We start from the raw sequence: 25,000 nt of genomic DNA, 5'->3' as shown, positions 1-25,000 counted from the left end.
ATTCTCTGCATCTTAAGGTCCTCGATACACTAGACATGAACCTTAAAATCAGGCACACAACCCTGTGCCACCGACTGCACATACTCGCTTTGGAAGCACAAGATACTGGCGGTATCATCCAGGGGGCAGGGAGCGATCTCGAAACTCAAAACAGACTGTAAGGTAGGGCTGCACAATTAATAGAAAAATAATCAAAATCGTGATAAAATAGTGAAATCGAAGTCATGATTTTAATCGTGATTTAATCGTGGCAATAGTGACCTACTTTTGAGAGCGTCCTTGAAGCCAGAACATACTGACAGGCTGGTGTTTCTGGTCTGAAATCTGTCCACTTAAGTTTCCTGCTATTGCCTTTACATAATTATTACAATTCATTTTATTTTGCTCATCCCGTATGTAATTTATTCTTGGTTATATTTCATCTTTTTATAATTTTCAAAAAAAAATCTGCAAAAATCAATAATCGTGATTATGATTTTGACCAAAATAATCGTGATTATGATTTTTTCCGTAATCGTGCAGCCCTACTGTAAGGTATATCAACCAAAAAAGATGGGTTCCCTGGACGAGGAGGAGATGATACTGCTACTGCTCCTACATTTGAAACCTCATTTACTCTCATTACTCGTTACTAGAGATGCAGGATAATAGGGTTTTACAGACTATCCGGATCCGGCAGGACCTTAAGCCGTGGATCTGGTATCCGGCAGTTACCTAAAAATCAGGATCTGGGGCATCTCTACTTTTTACGTAGCCTGGGCTTTTCAGTCAGTCTTTCACAACCCCCAATCGCTGCATGGAGTGAAAGCCCTTTGGAAGCGGCCGTTGATGGCAGTGTGGCAGTAAACCAATGAGTCTTGAAAATAGTTTGCGCCAACTTAATAAAAAGGGCCCACGTGTGCGATTAGGCTATGTGTTTCGACCCTTTCGTAGGATCCGGTATCCGGTTCCGGATCCGGCAGGATCTTAAGCAGTGGATCCGGTATCCGGCAGGATCCTAAAAATCAGGATCCGGTGCATCTCTACTCAAAACAGACTGTAAGGTATATCAAACAAAAAAGATGGGTTCCCTGGACGAGGAGATGATATTGCTACTGGTTCTACATTTGAAACCTCATTTACTCTCATTACTCGTTACTCACAGTAGCAAGACTACAACACTTCACTTTTAGTGTTTTCAGGCCGACCAGAACGGAGCCAGTACCCGGTACCCGCACTAGTTACGTTCGGCACTTAAGTGCTTATCTGCGAACCACCCGCATTCAGTTCAGTTTAGTTAGGTTTATTTGATGGGGACACATCATGTAGGTTATACAACCCCAGCAGAATAGCATCATAGCATTTTTAGCCTTGGCTAACTTCCAATGCCCGTCCCTGTTCAAACCAGTCTCTGAACATTTTCCGCACGTGACTGGGCCACATTGTCGTCAAGGTGCGCAGAGAAAAAGCAAGTATTTTGCGGTTCGCATTGCGAGCCAACTTTTTGGTTCACGAACGCCAATATCTGTGCCGTGAACACGACGGCCGGTTCGCTTTGCCCCATGTTCCGCCATAAAACTAGTCCCGTCCGAATAGGGCTTTGGTGACGAAACTGAAGGTGAAATATGCATTTCAGCAGAGGGTATTTCCATACTTTCTTAAGGGATAGCTTAGTGCCTGCCTGCCCGCACACCCACATGCACACACTTTCATTAATGGTAAACGGCACATGCTCTCCTGCGTGTCCACACGTACACACACACACACCAATCCAAGTTTTCATGGATCTCCTGCCGGAAGTGAAACAAAAGCCCACAATACTTTGAAATGCTCTTACTCTGATCTCTCTCACACACACACACACACACACACACACACACACACACACACACACACACACACACACACACACACACACACACACACACACACACACACACACACACACACACACACACACACACACACACACACACACACACACACACACACACACACACACACACTCTTATCCAGAACATTTACACACTTAATCTTCTACTGACCTGTGTGCAACCCACAGTCATGTAAACAGAAAGACCAACACTCACTTGTGCACGAGCACACACACTCAGACCCCCCGAATATAGCAGATCTCAATCAAATCTCCCCATGCACATACTCTGCCTGCTTGATGTTATTGTGCGTGCTTGCGTGTATGTACTTTGTTCTGCGATCTCCATCTTGCGGCGTCCGAACTCGGCCTGCTTGACGTTACTGTGTGTGTGTGTGTGTGTGTGTGTGTGTGTGTGTGTGTGTGTACCTTGTTCTGCGATCTCGATCTCGCGGCGTCCGAACTCGGCCTGCTTGACGTTACTGTGTGTGTGTGTGTGTGTGTGTGTGTGTGTGTGTGTGTGTGTGTGTGTGTGTACCTTGTTCTGCGATCTCGATCTCGCGGCGTCCGAACTCGGCCTGCTTGATGTTCTTGATGCAGAAGTCTGCACTGCCCTTGGAGTTCTTCTGCTGCTTGTCGCGCGGGGACGTCTCGTCATCCGAACTGTCTGTGTACGACGCAGCTGAACGCGCACGCGCACACACACACACACGTTAAACACGCACACACACACACGCAAAGGCACACACGCACACACGCACGCACACACACACACACGCAAAGGCACACGCGCACACACACACGCGCGCGCACGCACACACGCGCACACACAGGCGCACACGTTAAACACGCTCACACACATGCAGTTGGTATTTAAGTAGAGTCTGTGTGTGTGTGTGTGTGTGTGTGTGTGTGTGTGTGTGTATGTACACATAGGATACGCTCACGTACCTTTTTTAGGGGTGCATGTGTGTGCGTGCGTGCACGAGTGCATGTGTGTGCGCACGCGTGCATGTGTGTGTGTGTGCGCACGCGTGCATGTGTGTGTGTGTGCGCACGCGTGCATGTGTGTGTGTGCGTGTACATGGTTGTGTGTGCGTGTACAAGGGTGTGTGTGTGTGCGCGCGCGTGTGTGTGTGTGTGTGTTTACCAGAGCTGTAGCTGTCTGTAGAGGATTGGGAGATGGAGCGAGACAGAGAGCGGCGGCCGATCTTGGAGGGCCGTTTGCTGAACTCCTGCTTCTGGTCAGCAAACTGGATCTGCTGTACCAACACACACACGCACACACACACACACACACACACACACACACACACACACACACACACACACACACACACACACGGGCACACACACGGGCACACACACGGGCACACACACGGGCACACACACACGGGCACACACACGGGCACACACACAAGGATAGAGAGAGATAGAGAGAGGGGGAGAAAGGGAAATAATCATTACTGAGGAGTCTTAGCAATACGCAAAAGTGTGCTCAGCTGCATTTCATTTACATTGCATACACAAACACAAACACAAACACAAACAAATACACGCACACGCACGCACACGCACACGCACGGACACACACGGACACGCACACGGACACGCACACGGACACACACGGACACACACGGACACACACACACACACACGGACACACACGCACACGCACACGTACACACACACGGACACGCACACACGGACACACAGGGACACACACATTCATTCATTCACGCACACACACCCTCTTGAGTCCACAGGGCTTGAAGAGCTCATCAGACATCCACAAACATACAAGGATGGCTGCGAAACTGCATGTGGGAAACTTATAGGGCAACATTCAAACAAACAAATTCTTCTTTTTAAAAAAAAAATATTTTAGGGGCTTTTATGCCTTTATTTAATAGGACAGTCTGAGATGGTGACAGGAAGCGAGTGGGACAGAGAGACTGGTGGGGTCGGGAAATGACCACGGCCGGACTCGAACCGGGGTCCCCGTGGGCATGCAAGCCCAAATGCAGGGGGCTTAGCGTGCCACCCTTTAACAAACATTTTCAATAAGGCGACCAAGATAAAGCATATTGTATACTACGATATCACCAGTGCAACAAATGGGGATCAAATCCAGTGAGTGAAGCTTGCATGGTTAACAACAGACGATCTCACCAGTGAGAATAGGAGAAATCGATCATGGGGCGACCATCGACGTGGTATTAAACACAGAAAGTCAAAGAATGCGCGCACATCAATGGCACAGGTGCTGGACCAAACGTAAGATAACTGAAAAGAAAATAAAGGTCCGCAACACTGTTAAATGCTCCCAAAAGATTTATTGGCATATAAATCTTTTGGGAGCATTTAACAGTGTTGCGGACCTTTATTTTCTTTTCTGGTATTAAAGCACATTTTAAGTCGACCGCAATTTTAGGTTTCAATAAAGTTATAAAGCATTAGTAAAGTTAGTAAAGTAAGTAAAGAAGCATTGAATTAAATGAAACGATTAGTCTACAATGAAAATCCTTGTCGAAAAATTTGTCGTCGATTAGTCATGATTAGTCAACTAATCGTTGCAGCCCTACTTGAAACATTACATTTACTAAATCAACCTTCAATTGGAATTGCAGTGTGGGGGCTGACTTCAACTCTTCCAGTTCTAAGAAACGATCATGGTCACAAAATCCGGCTTGCAATTTACTACCCTCCACCCCCAATTAAGGGCCAACCGCGGCACAGTGCCCAGGAGCACCAACCATTTTTGACCAGTGAGGGGACAGGCATCACAAGACACAAATTTAACAAACATTGTCATAGCCATTTTAAATAGAAATATATTGGGACCTGTGTCTCAGAGCTCTATTAAGTTCAGACCAATAACTTTTGGCTGCCATATTCAAAATACATCACAGTCAGTGTCATTGCTAACTTACTGATGCCTGTTCTTAACTAACCTTATGCCTACAACTCACCTGACCACCTGAAGGTCCTGCTTCCTCTGTCGGACCCTCCTGCTGCTTGTCACTACACTTCTCTTTATCCTAGTAATCAAACAAAATGCTCATGAACAGATTCATGAACCCACTTTAAAACAAACACGAGGACTAGAATATAGCAAAATGTTGCCATGATGTAGCCTTTTTAGCTCAGAAGAAAATTGATTATGACTGACTTCAGGACAAAAAGAAAACTATATGGTGATAAAAAAGCAAAGACACTTAACCTGCACTAGGCTTGCATGTCTTCTGTAGTTTTCAGAGTGAGGAGTCCGCACACTTCGAATCCTTTTTGTTGTGTTTAATTTTTTCATGGCAGGATAACGTTTCTACCTCAACAGTCTTCTTCAGATTCTCCAGGAATCTGAAGAGGACAAAAAGGATTCTAAGTGTGCGGACACTTCACTCTGAAAACTACAGTTGACCTTGGTCCTGCACCTTTCCCTGGGATGTGCACAATCCTCTCCTTCAATTGCATGTCTTCGGTATCATTCAGAGTTTTCATTAATTAGTGACAAGCAGCAACAATAGCAAGCTTTAGCCACCAGGCTACAGCAACTAACTAACTAACTAAACTAACTAACTAATTAGAAATCACCAGCATCTTTCCATAACTGTTTTCATTGCATGTATCTGCCAGGGCTTTATTGCTGACTAAGTTACTACTACAGATAGTTAAAACTTGCACTCAAAAAAAGACATGGGAGGGAAGGAGGAGATGAGGCCCTATTCACACCAGAGCAGTGAAGCGCCGATTTTTACTGGCGGTGGCGAAAACACATGGAAACGGTTCAGTCCTTGCACACTAACCGGCGGTAGTCGGGCAGTAGCAGCTTGGGAGCCGGCTCCGCTCCGGGCTGCATTTGGAAAATAGAACTCAAGCGGATTTTGGACAGCAGCGACCGGCGGTGTCCCATTCAAATGAATGGCAAAGTAGCAAGCTCGTGGCAAAGAGTCGTCTCGCTGCCGTTCCGCCCTGCTCTAGTCTGAATTAGGCCTAACACTTAGCTTAACACTGAACGCAACAAATGCGACAAATATCTAATTTATATGGGGCCACTTTCTGTCCAGATAGTGAAATGATTTCTTAGGTCAGTTGTCCTTTTCTTTTTCGGTCGCAACATTGTCTCTGAGGCACATAATAAATGTCAAATTCAGAAGGAAACACGTATGCCGTTTGAGTTTAATTCCACTATGAGACAGATGCGTTCACTTTTCAGCACCAGCATGAACCACTGCTTCCGCCTGAGGCTACCTGGCCACCTGTTGTAGCCAATAGCAGCATGGGTCGTCATAGTTCCGAATAAACCGAGGAATCTCTCAGCTAATTTCAAATGTTTTAAAATTGATGTTACCACTGCGTAGTATATTGAAAGAGTAAACTAATAAATGTAGATTTTCGTTTATTTGTTTCGTTTATTTATTTTAAAACAATATGGCAAAAGTTGGTAGGGTCTATTTAATCCCTTGAATATTGGTCGTGACTTGCCACAACCGTCCATACCCAAATTTAAATCCATGCATGAGTCAACAAAACAATTCCTAATACCAATTCCTTATCAACCTCACCAGGACAGCAACAAGGACAGCTCCAAGAAACGGTCTGAACTGCAGCAACTAGACGTTACAGTTATCTAACACTAATACATAGTTAATGCAGATTTTACTGGTAACTTGTGGCAGCTCTAAGAAGCGACCAGAGCTGGAGGCTTGCACCATCACGAGTGTTCTGACACACTGCAAAAAAACTAGATGTAACGGAAGGCACAGTGGCTCAATGAGATAAGACGTTGTACGATTACGCTGATGACCCGGGTTCGAATTAGGGATGGCGAAAATTTAAAAATATCTTAACCGGTTACTGAGACTCATTAACCGGTGGTTAACCGGTTAACCGGTAATCTTAAATTATACAACGTTCGCGTGCCTGTTATGTACAGCACTGTTTTTTGTTTTGTTTTTTTTCCACATAAGCCTTTTTTTTGGCTGCACAGACAGGACCTGCCATGTCCAGCCACTGTTGCCAGATGGAAAATGCAGAATTATCGTACTAAAACCTCAAAATTATAGTTTTTTGGGGCTTTTTGGGAGGAAATTATTATTATTATTATTATTATTATTATTATTACAACCGGTTAACCGGTGGCAGAAAATTTTAACCGGTTATCGTTGATCTGGTCGACTATCGGTTAACCGGTTACCGGTTAACATCCCTAGTTCGATTCTGACCCAAGGTCCTTTGCCGATCCTTCCTCTCTCTCCCTCTCCCACTCATTTCTTGAGGCACTCCCTCACTGTCCTGTCCTAAATAAAAGGCGTAAAAAGGCCCAAAATCTTATCTTTTTAAACAACTGTTATCCCCACAAATAAGTAGTCAATACAGACAATACAGGCTCCAAGAAACCATCAGAGCTGCAAATTTGCACCAACACGACACCGTTCACACACTGCAAAAAACTAGACATCTTATCTCATTCTTATCTTATCCACACAAGTAAGGGGTCATTGTGGACTTAACCGCTAGCATGGGCCAGCTCCAAGAATGAACTCTAAGCTTGCACCAACACAGCAACAAGGGCTTTAAATTAACATTTTTTCAACACCAGCCAAAACGGCTAGTAGTATGTTTTACTAGCCAAACACACACTCGCTAAAGGCTCAAAGTGGCTAGCAAGTTCTTTTCTACCAGCTGAACTGAATTTTCACCAGCATTTGGGTGGTTGGCAGGTGTTCATTTAAAGCCCTGACAACAACACTTCAACAACTACACGCAACAGTTAACCACACCATAAGTCGTGATTATGGACTTAACACTACAGGCGACTGAGAACATTTCTTCACGGGTCACCCCAAATAAGCCACCCGTTTCCGGGCGGGTCGCCCCAAGAAAGCCACCCGGCTCCGGACTATGCCCGCGAGAGAGAGAGAGAGAGAGAGAGAGAGAGAGAGAGAGAGAGAGAGAGAGAGAGAGCGAGAGAGAGAGAGAGAGAGAGAGAGAGAGAGAGAGAGAGAGAGAGAGAGAGAGAAAGAAAATGCATGAAAACACCCTTGGAGAAATAGAGAAAGAAGAGAAAGACAGAGAGAAAGAGAAAGAGAGAGAGAGAGAGAGAGAGAGATGGAGAGATAGAGATAGCTAGAGAGAGAGAGAGAGTGCTGAGAGAGATCAGTGCTGATCATATAGGTGACCCCAACTCAGAAAACAGTGCAGAGCGGCTAGCTGACCAACTGAGAGAGCAGTGCTGAGTTTCTAGAGGACCCTGACTCTCTCTCCTTTACCTTTTTAACAGGTGCGCCATCCTTCTCTCCAGTCCTCGGTTTCTTCAACATCACCAACAGATTTCAGACGTGCATGTGCAAGCGACAGAGTGTGTGTGGGTGCGCATTTGAGGGAGTGTGCATGTGCGAGGTAGTGTGCAAAGGTGTGTGTGTGTGTGTAGGAGTGTGTGCGTGTGTGTATGTGTGTGTGTGTGTTTAGGGGTGTGAAGGTCTGTGAATGTGTGCGCGTGTAGGGGAGTGTGTGTGTGTGTGTGTGTGTGTGTGTGTGTGTGTGTGTGTGTGTGTGTGTGTGTGTGTGTGTGTGTGTGTGTGTGTAAAAGAGAGAGGCAGCAGCTCCCGGCCCATTTATACCCCGTCACCACGGCGATCCGGTCAGCGCCAGTCAGCTCAAGGGAACAATGCAGCATTGTCACAACACCAAAGCCTCTGTTCACGCACACACACACACGCACACTCAGCGTGTACACACACACACACACACACTCAGCGTGTACACACACACACACACACACACACAATCAGCACAAACGCACACACACACAATCAGCGCGTACACACACACACACAAACACACACACACACACGTATAGTACACACGTACACACGCACACACTATCCCATCAGCACGTACTCATGCCGCATAGGGAGAAATGACACCTCCTGTTTCAAATTCAAATGATCACAGGGGTCTTTTACTGTTAATTGATTGCGAACTAGACAGCTGGGACTGTGGTGGAATTGTCTTCAGTTTGTTGGAAAAAAAACTTAATATTTTGCGGTTCACAATACAAACCAACTATCCGGATTCATGGAGTGAAAAGTTGATCAGTCGATTTCAATGTATTCTACATCAGAGTTGTATACAGTAAAAGTGCTCTTACAGATGTAATTACAACATTAGCAATATGATAAGCTTATAACGTACAAGTACTCTTACAGATAAGAACTGAATATGTGGCCCAATACACGAATGGCTGCAGTTGTCTGAGATTTCATGTCAATGTCTTTTTTGGTCGCCATCGCCATTTAGTCAATACTCCCAATATACCCTCCGCCACCACCACCTCCAGATCATTGACTAGGGTCAAAGATGTCCAACATGAAATTGTCCTTCAGTGTAACGGATACTTTTGCTCTCTGTAAATGCAAAAAAAGTGTTTTTTAAATATTTTTTTTGCCTTGGCTTTCATACATTCACTTTTCAAAAAAATGAAAATCACGTTTTTCACAGTTACAGTCAGCAAAAGTATCCGTTAGCACTGAAAGGGAATTTCATGTTGGACGTCTTTGACCCACTAGCACTGAGATTCCAATATGAAGTGGAAATGTGCGCATATTTCCCAATTACGCTGCTGGTCCCGCCCATCTGAGATAATGGTCAATGGACTGCATTTACATAGTGCTTTTCCCTCACCTTCAAGCACTTAAAGTGCCTGACATACTTCATATTCATCCATTCAGTCACACATTCACACGTTGATGGCCGTGGTTTCCACCTGGAGTTACAGTAAGTATCTCCCTCAACAAAACAAATCGCTGGGGTTCATGCTTGAGTGGGGCTTGAACCTGCAACCTTCTGGTTGACAAACAGACTCCTCTACCACCTACTGGTGTTGCACCGATACCGATATACCAGTATCGGTGGATCGGTAGTATCGGTATCGGCGAGTACCAAGAAATAGGGCACCGATACCATTTACAGGTGCTTGTATGACACTTAAACAGCCTTGACATTAATTATCTCATAGAGGTATTTAAAAAGTATAAAACGTTTTGCTGGATTCACTTTGTATTAGTCTTTTTCCTGTTTCACTAAGGTAGGCAGCAGCCTGACAAAGCCATGCAATGATTTTACATCCAAGTAGTATGCACTACAGCCCTTCATATACATTTCAAATAGGGTGGTATCGGTATCGGTATGGTATTGGTATCGGCCGATACTGCACAGCCAGGTATCGAGTATCGGGGCCAAAAAATGGTATCGGTGTAACACTACCACCTACAGCATGACATTGTTCGGGAATTCCTGTGGGTCCTGATGTCAAAACTTTTAAGATGAACGGGAGCGGGCAGGAGCGGGAATGAACATGAACGAAAATGAATGATTTTGAGTGGGAGTGAACGGGATTGGGAGGCATTCTTACAGGATAGGACGGGATGGGATGCGTTTCTTTTACTGCAGCCTGGGATGGGAAAGGGTTGGGATTTGTTCTGGGATCAGGATGGAACGGGAGTGAAAATCCACGCCTGTGTAATGCTCTACACACCTGAGCCACCACTGCCAAAATAGGCTGTACAGTAAGGGTATTCAATTAAATGTCAACGAGGGCCAGTTTTTCAAACTCCTCCCAGTAAAGGGGCCGAACTATACATATGTATTATGGTTGCCGACTGTCAATGAAAAAAATACGGGACAATTCATTGAGGTGGGGGGGTCAGAGGGCCAGAACCTTGCCGTCAAAGGGCTGCTTCTGGCCCAGGGCCGCCATTTGAATAACCCTGAGCACTGTACAGTATGAGGCTCCTGATCCGAGATGAGTTTGACATCACTGTATACTGTAAATGGGTTCCTGTAGTTCACTGAGAAAAAAAACAACAAAAAAACAGAGATAGCCAGGCCAAGAATGATTCAAAGATTGGGTAGTTAGTGCGTGTGTGTGTGTGTGTGTGTGTGTGTGTGTGTGTGTGTGTGTGTGTGTGTGTGTGTGTGTGTGTGTGTGTGTGTGTGTGTGTGTGTGTGTGTGTGTGTGTGTGTGTGTGCACCAACACAAAGCAGGCCTTGTTTTGAGCAGGTGATTAACGAATTTGTGCTGACTGGCAGTGGACTCCTTACATGATGTTACACAAAAACACGCACGCACGCACACACACACACGCACACACACACACACACACACACACACACACACACACTCACAGCGCCACACACACACACAGTGTCTACTCTGCACACTAATGGACAGAGGTGCATGACTGACTTGAGGCAGACAGACAGGCAGGAAGGCACACAAGCAGGCAGGTAGACAGACAGACAGACAGGCAGACAGGCAGACAGGCAGGCAGACAGAACTCCTGACTTCATACACTCGCAAACCTAAACATGGTATACTGCTGAAGTCACACACACACACGCGCACACACACACACACCCTTAGATGCAGACCATCACCAGCAAATAACCTTAATCGGTAGATAAACACAATGCATTCGGTTCATTATCAGAGAAACACACATATACAAGATAACACATCATGTACGATACACGATGGCAAATAAACGCACAACACACTGTACAAACTGAGCACACACAAACACACACTCTCATAAACACCCCTTCAGATGGTGTGTGTGTGTGTGTGTGTGTGTGTGTGTGTGTGTGTGTGTGTGTGTGTGTGTGTGTGTGTGTGTGTGTGTGTGTGTGTGTGTGTGTGTGTGTGTGCAGCATTCAAGTGTGATCTATCCTGTTGTGTTAGGACTGTGACCTTGAGAAGCCATTTTCTAGAAATGCACAGAGGGCAGAGAGACTGCATTACAGAGAGAGAGAGAGAGAGAGAGAGAGAGAGAGAGAGAGAGAGAGAGAGAGAGAGAGAGAGAGAGAGACATTAACAGGGGGAAGAGCAAGAGAGAGAGCGAGCGTGAGAGTGAATGACTGAGTGAGTGCACAAGAGCGAGAGAGCGTGAGCAGGGGGTGGGGGGGGAGTGAGTGAATGGGAGAGAGTAGGAGAGAGTGCGAGAGCGAGAGCGAGCAAGAGAGCACGCCTGCTTGAGAGAGCGCGTGAGAGGGAGAGAGAGAGCGAGAGAGAAAGAGAGTGTGAGAGAGGGAGAGAGACGGAGAGCAAATGCGAGAGAGTGAGAGTGAAGAGTGAGTGCACAAGAGAACGTAAGAGCGAGAGAGAGAACACAGGGTGTGGGGCAGAGAGTGAGTGAGAGAGAGAGTTAGAGGGAGAGAGAGTGTTAGGAAGAGAGAAAGAGAGAGAGCAGGGGAGAGAGAGAGAGAGAGAGAGAGAGAGATGGCCACTGGGAAAGAGAGAGAGGAAGAGAGAGAGAGAGAGAGAGAGAGAGAGAGAGAGAGAGAGAGAGAGAGATGGCCACTGGGAAAGAGAGAGAGGAAGAGAGAGGAAGAGAGAGAGATGGCCACTGGGAAAGAGAGAGAGAGAGAGAGAGAGAGAGAGAGAGAGAGAGAGAGAGAGAGAGAGAGAGAGAGAGAGATGGCCACTGGGAAAGAGGGCACAAGTGAGTGAAGAGTAATCTGCTGCATGAGCTCAAAGGAGATTAACACACACACACACACACACACACACACACACACACACACACACACACACAATCCTCTCAGCAGATCCCGACTGCATATATTGTGCCAGTGTGTTTGTGTGTGTGCGTACATGCATGAATATATAAATGTATATCTGCTACAAGAGCTGTTGTGTGTAAATTCACATGTTACACTACACATGGATCTGACAAACACACAGCGTCAGGGACTAAGCTGGCATAGCCTATGCACAGGTGTCTCAGTTCATGCAGCAGTGTGTGTGCGTGTGTGTGTGTGTGTGTGTGATGGCAGTCTGTGCTTTTATACTAGCATAATGACAGACTGCGTAATTGCTGTTCTGTCTGTCCCCCCATCTAAACACACACACACACACACACCAATAATTATGAAACCAACAATATACCTAAATGCACAAATGCATGGAGACGCACGCACACACGCACACACATATTGAAGGCCCCCCTTTTGGAAACAAGAATATTTTCGTCATCACCCACCCCCCATATTGCAAATGCTTAAAAACATTTTGTTCATTAACATGTCTACGTTTTCCTTTAGAAATTCACAGGACAAGTAATGAAGTGGATGCTGTCACTATATGCATCTCAGCAGTGCTTCCCGCAGAATTTTTGTAAGTCAAGGTGGTGAGCAGACATTCAGTTTCATTCTCATAGTCGTCTTGGACCTGCTATTTAGCATCTGCACAGCACTACCTTTATACTGTATAGCAGCACCAGTGTTTCCCATACATTGAGGAAACTATGGCGCACCGCCATAGTTTGAATTTGGCCGCCATAGTTTCCGAAAATGTAAAAAAAATAAAAAAATAAAAATAAAAAAATACATTTTTACATCCTTTTGGGTTTGGGAGCAATACAAAAAACCTTCACAGAAGGAACAGTTGGAATGAGTTCACTGACACTCCCCAGGCTTTGATTTACAGTTCTATGATAATGAATTAGGCGACAGGCCTTCATTGACACAGCAGAGGAGACATCGGGCTGCATATAGAAAAAAAATATAAATGACAATGTACCACTATACATGTCATGGGTAAAATTGTATGTAATTTATCAAAACATAAATGGCTTGCGCCAATGTCATACTTCATTGTTTTGTCATTTTGCATTTACGCCGCAACAGAGCCGAGCCACTAGGGGGCACCAGTTAGAGGAACTGGTGCTGGGCAGGGCTGCCAGATAAGGCTCTTTCCTGCCTTAAGGGCTCTGCATACTTCACGTGCGCATTTTGTCGCATGTGGCGCGAGAACCATTAATGACGTCATCACTTGCGACAGACTATTCATACTTCAGAAGGCTTTCGCTCGCATTGTCGGAAGTGCCCTCTGCTGTTCATGAGAGAAACGGCAGCGTGAGTTCTACGGATGTATAAAATAGAAAGCTAAACACGGCTGCTGTAGGGCTACTGAACGTCTGACTTGTGACTTACCACATTGAAACATATATTTTTTTGTTGTAGCCTACATTGCCAGATCATTCCAAGACCATGTGAGAGCATTGTTCTGGCGGAAGAATTTTTAAATATATCGCCGAACACAACGTGCTTCTGAACAAAGTAAACAATTGTTTCACTGAACAACATTTAAGAGAGAAGATAAAATAACTCTCTATGACATTTTATTATCCTCATAATGGTGCAGGATCCATTCTGTAGTAGCCTACAGTAGTTGTAGCCTCTCTTCGCAACTCCTGCTTTGTCTGCCTACCTGCATGGTCGCTGGTGGCGCACGACATGTTACAAAAAATGTGGGGTGCACGACGTCGCGACACGGCAGCTCGCGCCACGGCGTGTGACGTCATTTTGGGTCACGTGATGGCGCGAGTGAGGTCGCGAGTGAGGTCGCGAGTGAAGTATGAAGGAGACTTACACCAGTCACGCCAAGTATGAATCCCCCTTAATTGGGCTACTTTGGATGACCACAACAGGTATTATAAAAACCTTATTGAACACGTTTTAATATAGATTCATGCTATAGCAATCAATTGAATTTAGTTGAAATTGGAAGGGAATTCGGGCCTACAGGCCCGAGTTTTGAGCATTTTTGAGGGGTGGAATCATCAGCCTTACAGGGCAGTCATGGGTAAGCGGTCAGAGCGTCAGACTTGTAGCCCAAAGGTTGCCGGTTCGACTCCCAACCCGCCAGGTTGGTGGGATGAGTATTGTAATTAACCAGTGCTCTCCCCCATCCTCCTCCATGACTGAGGTACCCTGAGCATGGTACTGTCCCGTCGCACTGCTCTCTTGGGGCGCCTTTGAGGGCTGCCCCCTTGCACGGCATGAGGCATAAATGCAATTCCGTTGTGTGCAGTGCGCAGTGTTCACTTGTGTGCTGTGGAGTGCTGTGTCACAATGACAATGGGAGTTGAAGTTTCCCAATGGGCTTCCACTTCACAACCCTGGTGCTGGGTTTTGTGGAATCTGCAAAACTCAGTTGGACCTGCTCACCGGCAAGTGGAGCTAAGTGACTATTCCAACAGCTCGGAGTCTGTGTGTGTGTGTGTGTGTGTGTGTGTGTGTGTGTGTGTGTGTGTGTGTGTGTGTGTGTGTGTGTGTGTGTGTGTGTGAGAGAGAGATTAGTCTGTGTGTGTTCAAGTGTAAGTAATTGAGTGAGTGAGTGTGAGTGTGAGTGTGTGTGTGTGTGTGTGTGTGTGTGTGTGTGTGTGTGTGTGTGTGTGTGTGGCCACTGAGGAGAATGATTAAGCAACTCCTGGGTTATATAGTTACTAATAAGCACAGGAATGGAATGCCAAAAAAGAAAAGAAAAAACTCCTCGTGTTCAATTCACACACTCCAGGAACAAAAAAAACCACTGCATGCGTCACACCTCGCTTGCACTGCACGCATACACGCACACCATGAATTTTGTGAACCGTGCCACCCCTAACACACACACACACACACACACACACACACACACACACACACACACACACACACACACACACACACAGACACACACACACACACACACACACACACACACACACACACACACACACACACACACACACACACACACACACACACACACACACACACACACACACACACACACACCCTTGGAGTGTAAAACTATACTTTGATACAGACTTGAGGTCAGAGTATACCAAACAAGACATATTTGATTTGGCGGCCAGCTTAAAAATTCTGGGTTTCTTTTTTAATTTCTAACAGTTCTACTATTAATCATGCACGCATGCACGCACACATGCACACGCACATGCACACGCACGCCTTGGGAGTGTGTTAATGTCCTAAAACGCAACAAAGAAAAAAAAGTTTGATTTCACTAACAGTGTTCTATATTTGATGCTATCTTATCCATATCATGTACAGAACAGAGTATGACAACATGGACAAGTCCTTGTTCACCAAGCAATAAATAATCAAGCTAAATAAAACCAGAAAAGTACACAAACCCCTCTCACACAGACACACACACACAATTACAAATCTCACACACCCAACACACAGCATAGCCATAGACATCCACCTCCGTAGAGTGTAACACTATAATTTCATACAGTCTAGCGCAGTGGTTCTTAACCTGGGGTGCGGGCACCCCCTGGGGGTGCGCCAGAGATTTTAGGGGGTGCACCGAATTTTGTTTGTGTTGAGGCTGTGACCAAAATTGTGCTTGCAAACATTATAATTAGACCAAATCAAGACCAAATTAAAACATGTTTTGGTCCGCATGTAATGTCATTAAAGTATTGAATAATGTCTCAAGCAAGAATTTAAAATATTTCACTTAAATCATTTTTTAGTGCTTATACTCGTGTAGAGGTTTGGGTTGGGGGTGCGCGGCTTGTCTTGGGCACAGGTAAGGGGGTGCTTTGAGAAAAAAAGGTTCAGAACCATACAGTCTAGCGGTATACCAAAGTATACCAAAAAGTCACATATTTGATTCAGCAGCTGTATTTGATTAGTTTTTGTTCTTTGCAATGCCTCCATTTCTAATATTAAGCTTAATCATCATATCAAGAAGGATATGTCAAATAATGTTCATGCTTTTACAACAAAGTGTACGATGGATTCAGTCATCCAAAGCACTAATATCAAGTGATATAATAGAGCACCTGATCCACTGTTATAGCCATGCCAATGGAATGCAGGATCATAAATCAGTCCCTTTATGGTGCTCATAATATCCGTGGAAGATTAAAAACACAAGGCCTAAGCTTTACAACAACCTCAATCACTCCGCTGCATATCGAACACACACTTCTGAAAAGATCACAGGCCCCAAAAACTCAGCAAAGGCTAACAGCGGCAAAACTTTCTCCACAGAGGGCGGGGCATCAGCGAAGCACGGGTCAAAAGCTAAAGGAGAGGATGAGGGCAGCCGTGGCCTAGGGCAGGGTTTCCCAAACTGGGGTGTGTGCACCCCTGGGGGTGCGCGGCCTGTCTTAAGGGGGTGCGCGAGCTGAATGTGGTCCATCTGAAGTGTAGTTTAATTCCAAGGCTATTGGAAAAGAGGATTCCCCAAAAACGACTGTGCTTAATATGCAGTGAATGAGCAGTGAATCCATACTTGCGCAGCCATCAGCACACCAAAATATTCGCTCAAGGGGTGCGCGAACCATATTGAAATGTACAAGGGGGTGCGCAGAGGAAAAAGTTTGGGAACCCCTGGCCTAGGGGTTAGGGAGGTGGTCAGAAGATAAAGAGGGCTGCAGGTTCGAATCCCACCCTAATCACTCCCTACACCTCCATCGATGGCTGAAAAGCCCTTGGGAAAAGGCACTTAACCACACATTGACCGAGGGACTGTAACCAGTACCCTGAAATTAACTCAGTCGCTTTGGATTTTAAATGTCAGGTAAGTGTATTTATATACTATTACCACCACTGGTAGTAATAATACTAATACTAGGACCCTCCTGGAGTATACAGTGTCTGGCTGTCATCATTATTGTGTTTTGTACTGTCTGTCAGAGGGGACTGGGCATGCGTCTAGTAAGTGTGTGCCTTGGGCAAATAAATCACTGGGAGCATTAACAGTGTTGCGGACTTCTATTATTTATTTCAGTTACTTTATTTTGTCCAGCACCTGTACCACTGATGTGCGCGCATTCTCTACCTTCTTGCCTTGGGTCTTCCCTGAAAATGTCTGAGTGTACATGCATCATGTCTAGTATGTCAATGTTCAATGGCAAGACACTTATAGGGCCCCCTACACAGCTCAACTCCCCCCCCCCCCCACAACCAACACTGAAGGGCCCTGGGCCCAGGGGCAAGTGCCTGGGTCGCCCTTCCTATTGCTTCACCCCGGAGTTGGGCCCATGTAGTGTGTCTATCTGCTTGCACCCATGTCTGATATAGCATAAATGCATACTTGTTGCATGTACTTGTCTTGGTTTCTCTGCAAGTCTTCTGCATGTCCCTGCCTCCTCTGCTTGTTTGTCTTTATGCCGTCTTGGCGAGGACTCACTTGAAGAAGAGGTTTTATATTACACCTCAATGGGACCTTCCTGGTTAAATAAAGGTCAAATAAGAAATACTCCTGCCAGTCTTGGCCAAGACAGCACTCTTACTAGAAAGCATGGTGGCCCCGCCTTGCAATCTGATAGGCCAATCCCGGCACAGGTTTGGTGCCGGCGCCTGATTGGCCCAGGGCACTTTGATGACATTCCGAAGGCCAAGAGTTTCCATGACTTTATCTCTTGCTATCAGTGTCACACATAAAACATGATCAAGACCCAGAACCGCCTTCGTGGTGTGTGTGTGTGTGTGTGTGTATGTGTGTGTGTGTGTATGTGTGTATGTGTGTGTGTGTGTGTATATGTGTGTGTGTGTGTATATGTATGTGTGTGTGTGTATATGTGTGTGTGTGTGTGTGTGTGTGTGTGTGTGTGTGTGTGTGTGCAGTGTTTTTCCAGGTCATCTGCATTGTTGCTGTAATTTGACTCGAGTCCAAATCAGGTGTGGGAAAGTGAAGAGTAAGCAGTCTCTCCTGGCGCCCATTTGGTTGGCCACAGATATGAACACTACATGCAGTGCCAAGGACATCGCAACTGTAATGTCTAATCCATCTGTGCACACATAAAACACAAGATGCAAGGTGCACCCTTTTCTACTTTATTTGCAGTAGAGGTGCACCGAAAAATTCGGCCGCAGAAAATATTCGTCCGGAAACGCAAAAAAAGCCAATTGAGTGGCCGAATCGGAGGCCGAATAGAAAATTAATTGAAAATGGGCATTAATTCGACTAATTTCAGTTCTACTCTAACATTTAAAGACTTCTAATACACATTTGTTTTCTTTCAAAAACATGTCTAAACATTTATTGTAAGCCATAGATTTAAGCAACATTTAAACAGTGAAAAACCTAACTTTTGATAACTTTTAACTGAATTGTAATATTCAGTTTCGGTTTCGGTATTCGGCCAAGTGATTACTTATTATTCGGTTTCGGCCACAAATTTTCATTTTGGTGCACCTCTAATTTGCAGTGTTTATTTGGGCCAGCACCCTCAAAGTAATGAATGAATTCTGATTGTTTTCTGGCTAACCAGGGGGTCGTTTCTCGACAGTGCCTTTGCTAACGACTTTAGCCATTTTGTTCGTTCTTAAGACCAACGTTGTAACCAAGGTCTTGAGTTGGTCTTAAGTTGGTCTTGCGTCTAAAGACCAACTCAAGAGCAACTTACGACCAACTCAAGACCGACTTAAGACGGTTAGCAACGACAAGAATCGAGAAACGGAGTCCAGAACAGTGCCTGTGCCCACACCAGGGGTGTTTTTTCTCAAAAGCGTAGCTGTTAGCCACTTAGCAACTGGTAGTTGCCAATGGGAAACTGCATTGCAAACAACAACGAAGCTAACATAGTTAGCAACTATGATTTTGAGAAATGCACCCCAGTTAAGTTACGTTCGGCCACCAACATGCTCACCTGTGAGCCACCCGTGTTGATACTGGGCTCTGAACGTTTTCCGCATGTGACCGTTTTCCTCAGCGAGGTCATCCAGGTAACACAAAGTACTTTCCGGTTTGCTAACGCTAAAATCTGCGGCATGTGCGCGCTGGCCGGTTGGCGATTGGATTCAGGAAGGGGCACCGGCACGGTTCTCAGTCGGCCTGAATGCGCCATGAGTGAAGCCTGCTCCCTGCTACAGTTGACTGTATAGTGTTGTCCATATGTATTATGTCAACTGCATTGTACTGCCCAATTTTATTTTTTTAAAGCCTCCCTTAACTATGCCTGAGCCACCTACCCAACCAAACTTTTAGACATACAGTACAGTTCAACAAAGATGCTTTTGTTCACCTCTGTAGTTGGGCAGCTGCAGTTTGGGTTGTCATTCAAGGGTAAAGAAATCCCGCACACTGTCCATTCCTCCAACAGACTTTAATACAACGTTTCGGTCATCCGACCTTCTTCAGGTAAAGGACATAGAGTACACACACAAAAAAAAGATTAACGTGATGTGCAAGAGCCATTGTAACTTAATTAATCACTTCAAATCAATATGTGGGTGGTGTAGTGGTGGTGGAAAGCGTGCTGGCTAGCTAGCGCAGGGGTCTTCAAAGTGGGGGCCGGGGACACAGGGGGGCCGCGAGGAGGTGCTAGGGGGGCCGCGAGGAGGTGCTAGGGCAGTGTTTCTCAAACTTTTTCGGCCCGAGGACCACTTTGTCCCCCCAAAAATGTTTAGGGACCACCTGTCAACTGAACTGACAGTTGAGGGGTGCTAATTTGACACTGCCAATTTCGATGCAAATCACTTACTTTTTATTCACATTGACAGGCCTGTCTTATTGTGGTGAAAATAAGACTTCAGTTAATTTATCTATGTAATAATGTTAAAAAACTATAGCCTACTACTAGCTAGTCTTGGAAAAAGTAGAAATCCCCTCACGGACCACCTGAGCTCTGTTGCGGGCCACCAGTGGTCCCCGGACCACACTTTGAGAATCACTGTGCTAGGGGAGCAGCGGCAGGTTGTCAGGAAAAGCATAACAAATTAAATCTTTCAATGAATTAAATAACTAATGTATGTAATATAGAATGTTACAATTATAGTCCCATTAGTTAAGGACGGCATTATATTGCATTTCTGAACATTACACTGAATAACAGGCCTGGACTAATGGTTGTGAAAAGGTATGCACAAAAAAATATTCTTGCACGACCCATGCAAGGGGGGGCCTTGGCTGAAATATACCAGCATATGGGGGGGGGGGGGGGGGGGGGGGGGGGGTGGGGGGGGGGGGGGGGGGGGTGGGGGGGGGGGGGGGGGGGGGGGTCTTGTCATGGTAAAGTTTGGGAACGCCTGGGCTAGCGTTCATCCCACAGCTGAGCCCTCTATGGCCCCTGACTCTGGTCTGATGGCCTCATGGGCCTCTCTTACTGACCCGTCATGTGATTTGACTCGAGGTCCCCACTTCTGTGTGAGGGAGAGCGACAGAATGTGTAAGTATGTTGGTGTGTGAGTGAGAAAAGGGAGAGAGGGAGAGACAGAGACAGAGACAGAGACAGAGACAGAGAGAGAGAGAGAGAGAGAGAGAGAGAGAGAGAGAGAGAGAGAGAGAGAGAGAGAGAGAAGTTTAAAAAAAGCACACACACAAAAACAGACAGTGTGTGTGTGTGTGGTGTGATTATGACTGCATATAGCCACTAAAAGCAATGGGAAGTTATAGCAATACAGGTGTTTGCAAAGAACAAGACAGCCAAGCCATAATCCAGGATTCCAATGCATGCACGTGCACAGGCACACACACGCATACGCACACACACTTTTGGTTAAAAATCAGCATGAGCCCCTGCACAGTTTGAGGACAGATGTTCCATTAGACACCAGTCTGCTCATCGAGCTTTGCCCTCCCTCCCTCTCTCCAACCCCCTTTCTCCTCTCTCTCCAACTCCCTCTCTCTTGCTCTCTACACCACTCTCTCTCCAACTCCCTCCCTCCCTCTCTCTCTCTCTCTCTCTCTCTCTCTCTCTAACCCTCTCTCCATCCCCCCCTCTCTAACCCTCTCTTCTCATCTATACCAGTCTCTCCCCAGCCCTCTCTTCTCATCTATACCAGTCTCTCTCTCTAACCCTCTCTCCACCCCCCCCCCTCTCTAACCCTCTCTCCACCCCCCCCCCCCCCTCTCTCTAACCCTCTCTTCTCATCTATACCAGTCTCTCTCTAACCCTCTCTTCTCATCTATACCAGTCTCTCTCCAACCCTCTGTCTACCACACTCTCCCTCTCTCTACCTTAACAATTTGGTACCACGGTAAAACGGTGTGATTCTGAAGTTTGCAGAGTGCTGTGACTTGTTGCAACTCACCACATGACGCTGAATTGCAACCACAGCTGAGAGGAGCAGGAGATGAGAGGAGAATTGCTACTGCTGCTCCATCCGTCACTCCCCTTCGCTGACAATCCAGGAGCACCAAGTACAATATGGCAGGAGTTTGGTTTCACCACAAATGAGCGCCTACCTACCACTCCATTCTGGAGATAGTACTGAGTGAGTTAGGCTGGTCCTGACCATCCCATAGTACTGCCATTTCATTTCGTATTCATGGGCTGGAGGTGGTTTGATTTGACGCGATTGCAGGAAGTGGGAAGGACATTTTCGGAAAAATCAGGATAAGTTGTTGAACTAACATGTCTGACGTCTACCTTTGGCAATGCAGGACCGTTAACAGATATGTCTGACAGAACATCCTACTGTAGGATAAAATTACAATGTAGCAGCTCAACATCGCTGCACAGAAAACAGGTACCAAACGTAGTGCGGAGCCAAGTCTCTTGGCGGAAGTAGGTAGGATGGTGCACGAAGCTATGAGTGAATGCCCGCCGCACACAAACAAACAAAGGAGTAGTCCTGAGCAGATACACACGCACGCATTAGGGGTGGTGCGGTTCACAAAATTCACGGTTCGGTTCATATCACGGTGTCAAGGTCACGGTTTTCGGTTCTCTACGGTTCTTTTTTTTAGTTCATGATAAATGATGCACTGGGAATATTAAACAATATTTATATAACTGCAGTTATAAAGTGATGTATAGGCTTATAATAGGCTTATTGTATAGGCTCATAATGTGAAAATGGTGTGATTTTAATTGTGTCATCCTCTGATTGGTCTTATACGCAAATGTTTTAATCAGAGAGACTGGATAAGATACTCCTAGAACGTCTGTTTTACATGTTTTTCTGGGCAGTACATGAATTGCGGTTTGCGACGGATAGCACGGTTCGGTTCGGTATGTGTGTGAATTGTACGGTTTCGGTTTTCGGTGCGGTTTGTGCCATCCCTAGCACGCACCTAACACACGCACCTAACACACACACGCACGTAGCAGACGCACATAGCAGACGCACATAACACACGCACCCACGTAACAAATTCACGCTTACAGAGAAATAAAACATCGTCTTGCAGGCCAGAGATAATTGTTGGCGAGCCAGTTTAGGCCAGTGGGCCGCTGATTGACTGCCCCTGCCATACAGTGCAGCTTTACGCGTGTGTGTCTTCAGTTATTCTGAACTGCTGTTACTTTATTACTGTAAGAAGGGAACTGCTTGTTCAGCTTTGGGGATAAACTGTAAAAAGAATTGCAAAAGTAGTACTGGCATGATGACACATAAATTGCTTAAATTGTAGTGCCTACACACAGCGTAATTTGCCACCAGCTTAGTCTGGGCAAGCCAGACTGGGACATAAGAAGTTCAGTCTGGGGCCACACAGTTCAGAAAGCTGTGGGCTGTACATTGGACCAAATAGCTGTAGTTTCAGACCATATAATTGATTGAGAGTGGCCAAGTCTCGCCGTCCATACAGGTCAATGGTCAGGGCTAGGCCAGAGCCACGCAATTCAGAGTTGTGACACCCGGGGTACAGGAAGTCGGTTAGTGGCATGATTCACGTAGATTCTGATTGTAAACAGCAGCTTTATTTTCACTAGAGACTAACACAGCACCACTACATAACTAAAGCAAATATGATATGAATTGAAAAGCAAAGATGAAAAGTTAATGTAAAAAGATCAATTGCATTTATCTTTAGTGCACTTTCTGTGTTCCATGCTCACTTCCTGGAACTATTAGAGAACTCTCTTCATGGGATTTTTTGTGAGCCTCCATAGTTGAGCAAAAAAGGAACATGAAACATGGCCCAACTCTGACTTCCATGGTTCTAGAACAGGCTGGTCAATTCAGCCAATTGATTGTAATTGATTGTAATGCAGCTCAGTGTAATGCTCTATAATATAATGTAGGTCTCTCATAGCTTTCTGTTGTGTCTTCATTTTGAACTCATCTCTAAATATGTAAATAACAGTGCAGGAAAAAAAAATGCAACTTTCCAAGCACTGAAGAAAAAATTCTGTGTGACTTGCATTATGCAATACATCGGTCCAAGTCAATTGAAACTTTCCCAATAGTCTCGGACTCTGAGACTCCCTTTTGTTTATATTGATGGAAGGGGGTGTGAAATTCTGTTAGTTAACGTTCCATTTCTATGAGGAATGCAAAAAAAGAGGAAAACATAAGGAGCATATTGTGTGCCAGGAATCCTAAATGGTGACACTGCATGCATGGAACACACATTTTTTTCCAGGTTGTAAAATCTGGAATTCCGGATTAATCAGGGGGGGAAAAATCTGACATGTGAAGAGTCAGTGAACATACATGTCAGGTTTATGGCGGTCATGAGTGAAAGGCCGGGTGTCCACCGCTTTCCAGGCTCCAAATTCAAGTCACAGTGCATGTGATAGAGTGCTGATGCCCATGCATGCATTCTTCTGTCTGCAGCACTGTCATTTGCTGTGTTGCCCGGAATAGAGCAACACAGAACACATAAATTAGTCCCCGAGCTGGAAGCTTAGGTCTTTACCAGGGCTCTACATTGATGTTTTCACACACATTTTTTTCCAGGTTGTAAAATCTGAAATTCCGGATTAATCAGGGGGAAAAAATCTGACATGTGAAGAGTCAGTGAACACACATGTCAGGTTTATGGCGGTCACGAGTGAAAGGCCGGGTGTCCACCGCTTTCCAGGCTCCAAATTCAAGTCACAGTGCATGTGGTAGAAGAATGCATGCATGGGCATCAGCACTCTGTCTGCAGCACTGTCATTTGCTGTGTTTCCCGGAATAGAGCAACACAGAACACACAAATTAGTCCCCGAGCTGGAAGTTTAGGTCTTTACCAGGGCTCTACATTGATGTTTTCATCACCATCCAATGGCTAGTAGATGTTAAAGTGATACTGTCCCATTTTTCAAAATAAGCTCATATTACACCTCCCCTTTAGTTAAATAATTGAGTTTTACCTTTCTCCTGTACTTCCTGCCGTTCTCTGAGTAGGGCAGTGCAAATTTTACCTCCAAGCTAGCAGTTAACATTAAGTCCTATGAGACCAGTTAGCCGCCAGCTGGTCTCATAGGACTCAATGTTAACTGCTAGCATGTAGGTAAAATTTGCACTGCCATACTCAGAAAACGGTTGAAAGTACAAGAGTAAGGTATAACCCAATTATTTAACTCAAGGGCAGGTGTAATATTAGCCTATTTCCAAAAATGGGACAGTATCACTTTAATCTTACTAGCCAAACATACCGTACATTCACTAATGGGTCAA

General features: G+C 45.5%; 1 protein-coding gene across 6 annotated transcripts in view; it reads right to left on the bottom strand.

Annotated features, from left to right (window-relative positions):
- The window catches only part of ahcyl2b (adenosylhomocysteinase like 2b), a 47,311-nt gene that overhangs the window by 18,353 nt on the left and 3,958 nt on the right, over positions 1-25,000 (bottom strand). For 2 of the 6 annotated variants that reach the window (XM_063217504.1, XM_063217505.1), the window contains exons 2-4: positions 4,825-4,893; positions 3,003-3,114; positions 2,391-2,534 (exon numbers count right to left, since the gene is read on the bottom strand). In XM_063217504.1, coding sequence (XP_063073574.1) covers positions 2,391-2,534; positions 3,003-3,114; positions 4,825-4,893 — 325 coding nt within the window. The remainder of the gene's footprint in view (positions 1-2,390; positions 2,535-3,002; positions 3,115-4,824; positions 4,894-25,000) is intronic. The other 4 variants (XM_063217506.1, XM_063217507.1, XM_063217508.1 and 1 more) reach the window with 2 other exon arrangements.

Source organism: Engraulis encrasicolus, chromosome 15, assembly GCF_034702125.1.
Source record: "Engraulis encrasicolus isolate BLACKSEA-1 chromosome 15, IST_EnEncr_1.0, whole genome shotgun sequence".
Taxonomy (NCBI): domain Eukaryota; kingdom Metazoa; phylum Chordata; class Actinopteri; order Clupeiformes; family Engraulidae; genus Engraulis; species Engraulis encrasicolus.
Note: the sequence above shows the minus strand (reverse complement) of the source record. Positions and strands in the feature narration are given on the sequence as shown.